Genomic DNA, 6000 nt, shown 5'->3' with positions numbered 1-6000 from the left:
CTGACCTGCCGAACCAACGATAGTTGTGTTGACCTGGTGCATAAACACTGGTCGTGTTGACCTGGTGCACAAATTATAGTATGATCTTGCACACTAACGCTGGTTGTGTTGACATGATGCAGAAGCACTTGTTGTGAACTGGTGCACTAGCGCTGGTCGTAGTGACCTTTTGTACTAACCCTGGCCGTGGTAAATTGATGCACCAATGCTGGTCGTCGTGACCAGTTGCAGTAAGAGTGGTCGTGTTGACTTGGTGCATTAGCGATGGTCGTGGTGATCTGGTCATGGTGATCTGATATACTAACGCTGGTCATGATGAAATGGAACGGCAATGCTTTTCGTGTTGGCTTGATGCACTAATGCTGGTCGTACTGACCTGGTGCACTAACTCTGGTCGTGTTGACGTGGTGTACTAACGATGGTTATGTTGACCTGGAGCACTAACACTGATTATTGTGACTTGGTGTTCTAACGCTGATCGTGGTGTCGTGGTGTGCTAACGTTGGTTACAGTGACCTGATGTTTGTAGTAAAGGTGGTCAGTTTGACTAGGATACCCTAAGGATGGCTGGCGATCTTAAAAGATCCTTTGCAAGGAGTGGTGATGACATTTCTTGTTTCCCATGATTACAGTAACTCATTGAACCTGTATACTTTCGAAAGGCGCGGCATACGACACATTAAGTCTATCATAAGTAGTATCGAGTGATAGGTACAGGAGAAAATGAGGTTCATATTTGAACTTGTCTGTATTAAGATACAAATCGATCAGTTATATAGTAGCACTCATATCACTCATCAGTATCTGAAACGCTCGACAAAAATTGTCTTTTATCTTCCAAGAATCTGTGTGCTTGCTCCTGAGCATGTAGTCAGGCTATGATAATCACCAGGGTTACAAGATTGCTGAGATTCTGTTCATATCTGAATTTACGTTAGAGATTACTCTGACCAACTGTAGGCATGAGGCAGCAAAAAGACTTCATTCGCTCGCCTTGACTGACTTGGACCTAGTGATCAATGATCGGAAAATCGTTGTGCTTTCAGAGAGTGAATAAGACGTTTCACCGTTGTCCATTGATCAACCCGCATAAGGGGAAGAATATTCAAGCGTTGACTAGAGTGGTGATGCAGTAAACATCTGACATAAAAAGAAGGAAAAATAAACTAGAGATAACGTGAACAGCTGCAAGGTACTACCTGTTGGCAGACTATATATCCTTGTCCCCACAGCTAGTGGAGGTAGTGACACTAGTCTCCCAGACAGTGAGATTAACTCATTAATGTGAAATTCTGTAGAATGAGTGAAACTCAACTGATTAATATCAGTAAGTGAATACGTAATATCAAAAAGACAATGAGTGAAGACGAAACAAGTAGCATTAAGCATATAAACGATGATGACGTATCGGATACAAGTCGCATGTTACTGGAGGCCGAAACAAACAAAGTAGTATGTGATTCCAGGATACATGAAAATGGCATGGGAAAGGCTGACGGTGAGAGGGTTAGGCAGACCAGTACAGGATGCAATAAAGAATCCGGCACACACAGGACAAACCTCAACATCCACGCCAATAACCCGGACGGAGATATGAACACCAGGAGTTCGGGAAGACACCACATGCAAAATGGAGAACGTGGTAACGAGCAGGCAGAATGCGAAGTGGCGAAGTCTTGTGATGGAGGGGGCACAAACCTCAAGGACATGCACATCTTCCTAGAAGAAAAGAACAAACACCTTTGCACCCCGCCGACGACATTGGAAGAGAGCCTGCTGGTACCTGACGGCGGTTGGGGATGGTTGGTGGCAATAGGTACGCTCATTGTCATGGTGAGTGTCAAATACAGTTTGATACCTTTGTATTTTGTACACAGCTTTATGTAACAAAAACCATGCATAAGAACGCAGGTAAAGGTGAGAGAGTATCATTAAAGTTTAGAGAGAATGAAAAGATGTTTTGGAAGGAGGTAAATAACGTCCGTAAGACAAGAGAACAAATGGGAGCATCGGCGACGGGGGCAAGGGGGAAGTGATAACAAGTAGTGATGAAGTGAGGAGATGGAGTGAGTATTTTGATGTTATGTTGAATGTGTTTGATGATAGAGTGGCAAATGTAGGGTGCTTTAGTCGGGGTGGTGTTCGAAGTGAGAGAGTTAGGGAGAGTGGTTTAGTGAGGAGTGAAGAGGTGGTGAAAGCCTTGCAGAAGATGAAATCCGGCAAGGCGGAAGGTATGGATGGTATTACAGTTGCATTAATCGAGAAAGGGGGTGATTGTATTTGATTGGCTGGTAAAGTGAATGTATGGATCATGGTGAAGTGCTTGAAGATTGACATAATGCATGTATGGTGCTATTTTACAAAAGCAAAGAGGATACAGTTGCGTGTCCAAATTACAAAGGTATAAGATTGTTGGGTATTCCTGGAAAATTGTATGGGAGGATATTGATTGAGAGCGTGAAGGTATGTACAGAGCATCAGATTGGGGAGTAGCAGTGTGATTTCAGAAGTGGTAGAGGATGTGTGGATCAGATGTTTGCTTTGAAGAATTTTTGAATCTGGAGAAGGCATAAGATAAGGCTGATAGAGATGCTTTTTGGGAGGTCTTAATAGTATATGGTGTCGGAGGTAAGCTGCTAGAAGCAGTGAAAAGTTTTTAGCAAGGATGTACGGCATGAGTACACGTAGGAGGATAAGAGAGCGATTGGTTCCCAGTGAATGTCGCTCTGCGGCAGGGGTGTGTGATATCCCCATGGGTGTTTAATTTGTTTATGGATAGGGTGGTTAGGGAGGTAAATGCAAGAGTTTTGTTGAGAGGGGCGAATATGCAGTCTGTTAGGGATGAAAGGGCCTGGGAAGTGAGTCAGTTGTTGTTCGCTGATGATACAGTACTGGTGGATGATTCCCGTGAGAAACTGCAAAGGTTGATGACTGAGTATGGAGCAGTGTGTGAAATGAGATATTTTAGAGTAAATATGAATAAGAACAAGATTATTAGGTTTAGTGGGGTTGAAGGACAAGTTAGCTGGGATGTAAGATTGAATGGAGAAAAATTCGCGGAAATGAAGCGTTTCATTTATCTGGACGGGAGAAAGTCACAGTGTGGGAGAAGGGGAGCTCTTCGAAGTGATGAAAAATGCGTGGAAAGAACGATATTCGGAGAGGAAAATGGGTATATTTGAAGAAATAGTGGTTCCAACAATATTATATGGTTGCAAGGCATGGGCTATAGATGGGGTTCTCCGGAGGAGGGTGGATGAGTTGGAAATGAAATGTTTGAAGACAATACGTGGTGTGAGGTGGTTAGATTAAGTAATGAAAGGGTGAGAGAGATGTGTGGTAATAAAACAAGTGTGGCTGAGAGAGCAGAAGAGGGTGTGTTGAAATGATTTGGACATATGAAGAGAATGAGAGAGGAAACATTGGCAAAGAGGACATATGTGTCAGACGAGGAGGGAAAAAGGAGAAGTGGGAGACCAATTTGGAGGTGGAAGAATGGAGTGAAAAAGATTTTGAACTATCGGGGTATGGGAGGATGAGAAGCGTATAAGGAATGGAGTGAATTGGAACGATGTGTTGTCGAGGGACTGAACCAGGTCATGTGAAACGTCTGCGGTAAACCATAGAAAGGTGTGTAGGGCCCAGATGTGAATGGGGAATTTGGATTCAGTGCGTCACACATGATAGTTAGAGATTGGATGAGAGCAGATGTAACCTTTTTTCGTATGTTTCTTGATGCATCCTTATTAACACAGGAAATGACGGTCAAATACACACACACACACACATACACACACACACCCCCCCTCTCCACACACACACACACACACACACATATATATATATATATATATATATATATATATATATATATATATATATATATATATATATATATATGTGTGTGTGTGTGTGCTGAGAGGTGCAACTGGAGGGATGACTGATCATTATCTTGTGGAGGCTAAGTTGAAGATTTGTATGGGTTTTCAGAAAAGAAGAGTGAATGTTGGGGTGAAGAGGGTGGTGAGAGTAAGTGAGCTTGGGAAGGAGACTTGTGTGAGGAAGTACCAGGAGAGACTGAGTACAGAATGGAAAAAGGTGAGAACAATGGAAGTAAGGGGAGTGGGGGAGGAATGGGATGTATTTAGGGAATCAGTGATGGATTGCGCAAAGGATGCTTGTGGCATGAGAAGAGTGGAATGTGGGTTGATTAGAAAGGGTAGTGAGTGGTGGGATGAAGAAGTAAGATTATTAGTGAAAGAGAAGAGAGAGGCATTTGGACGAATTTTGTAGGGAAAAAATGCAATTGAGTGGGAGATGTATAAAAGAAAGAGACAGGAGGTCAAGAGAAAGGTGCAAGAGGTGAAAAAAGGGCAAATGAGAGTTGGGGTGAGAGAGTATCATTAAATTTTAGGGAGAATAAAAAGATGCTCTGGAAGGAGGTAAATAAAGTGCGTAAGACAAGGGAGCAAATGGGAACTTCAGTGAAGGGCGCAAATGGGGAGGTGATAACAAGTAGTGGTGATGTGAGAAAGAGATGGAGTGAGTATTTTGAAGGTTTGTTGAATGTGTTTGATGATAGAGTGGCAGATATAGGGTGTTTTGGTCGAGGTGGTGTGCAAAGTGAGAGGATTAGGGAAAATGATTTGGTAAACAGAAGATGAAAGCCGGCAAGGCAGCAGATTTGGATGGTATTGCAGTGGAATTTATTAAGAAAGGGGGTGACTGTATTACTGACTAGTTGGTAAGGTTATTTAATGTATGTATGACTCATGGTGACGTGCCTGAGGATTGGTGGAATGCGTGCATAGTGCCATTGTACAAAAGCAAAGGGGATAAGAGTGAGTGCTCAAATTTCAGAGGTATAAGTTTGTTGAGCATTCCTGGTAAATTATATGAGAGGGTATTGATTGAGAGGGTGAAGGCATGTACAGAGCATCAGATTGGGGAAGAGCAGTGTGGTTTCAGAAGTAGTAGAGGATGTGTGGATCAGGTGTTTGCTTTGAAGAATGTATGTGAGAAATACTTAGAAAAGCAAATGGATTTGTATGTAGCATTTATGGATCTGGAGAAGGCATATGATAGAGTTGATAGAGATGCTCTGTGGAAGGTATTAAGAATATATGGTGTGGGAGGCAAGTTGTTAGAAGCAGTGAAAAGTTTTTATCGAGGATGTAAGGCATGTGTACGTGTAGGAAGAGAGGAAAGTGATTGGTTCTCAGTGAATGTAGGTTTGCGGCAGGGGTGTGTGATGTCTCCACGGTTGTTTAATTTGTTTATGGATGTGGTTGTTAGGGAGGTGAATGCAAGAGTTTTGGAAAGAGGGTCAAGTATGAAGTCTGTTGGGGATGAGAGAGCTTGGGAAGTGAGTCAGCTGTTGTTCGCTGATGATACAGCGCTGGTGGCTGATTCATGTGAAAAACTACAGAAGCTGGTGACTGAGTTTGGTAAAGTGTGTGAAAGAAGAAAGTTAAGAGTAAATGTGAATAAGAGCAAGGTTATTAGGTACAGTAGGGTTGAGGGTCAAGTCAATTGGGAGGTAAGTTTGAATGGAGAAAAACTGGATGAAGTAAAGTGTTTTAGATATCTGGGAGTGGATCTGGCAGCGGATGGAACCATGGAAGCGGAAGTGGATCATAGGGTGGGGGAGGGGGCGAAAATCCTGGGAGCCTTGAAGAATGTGTGGAAGTCGAGAACATTATCTCGGAAAGCAAAAATGGATATGTTTGAAGGAATAGTGGCTCCAACAATGTTGTATGGTTGCGAGGCATGGGCTATCGATAGAGTTGTGCGCAGGAGGGTGGATGTGCTGGAAATGAGATGTTTGAGGACAATGTGTGGTGTGAGGTGGTTTGATCGAGTAAGTAACGTAAGGATAAGAGAGATGTGTGGAAATAAAAAGAGCGTGGTTGAGAGAGCAGAAGAGGGTGTTTTGAAATGGTTTGGGCACATGGAGAGAATGAGTGAGGAAAGATTGACCAAGAAGATATATGTGTCGGA

The 6000-nt window shown here is 42.9% G+C and overlaps 1 protein-coding gene across 1 annotated transcript in view; it reads left to right on the top strand.

The window, feature by feature from the left end:
* Positions 1–980: 980 nt before the first annotated feature.
* The window catches only part of LOC139761496 (monocarboxylate transporter 9-like), a 71305-nt gene continuing 66285 nt past the window's right edge, over positions 981–6000 (top strand). Inside the window, exon 1 of the mRNA XM_071685759.1 lies at positions 981–1833. Coding sequence (XP_071541860.1) covers positions 1357–1833 — 477 coding nt within the window. The 5' untranslated portion in view covers positions 981–1356. The remainder of the gene's footprint in view (positions 1834–6000) is intronic.

Source organism: Panulirus ornatus, chromosome 40, assembly GCF_036320965.1.
Source record: "Panulirus ornatus isolate Po-2019 chromosome 40, ASM3632096v1, whole genome shotgun sequence".
NCBI classification, from domain to species: domain Eukaryota; kingdom Metazoa; phylum Arthropoda; class Malacostraca; order Decapoda; family Palinuridae; genus Panulirus; species Panulirus ornatus.
Note: the sequence above shows the minus strand (reverse complement) of the source record. Positions and strands in the feature narration are given on the sequence as shown.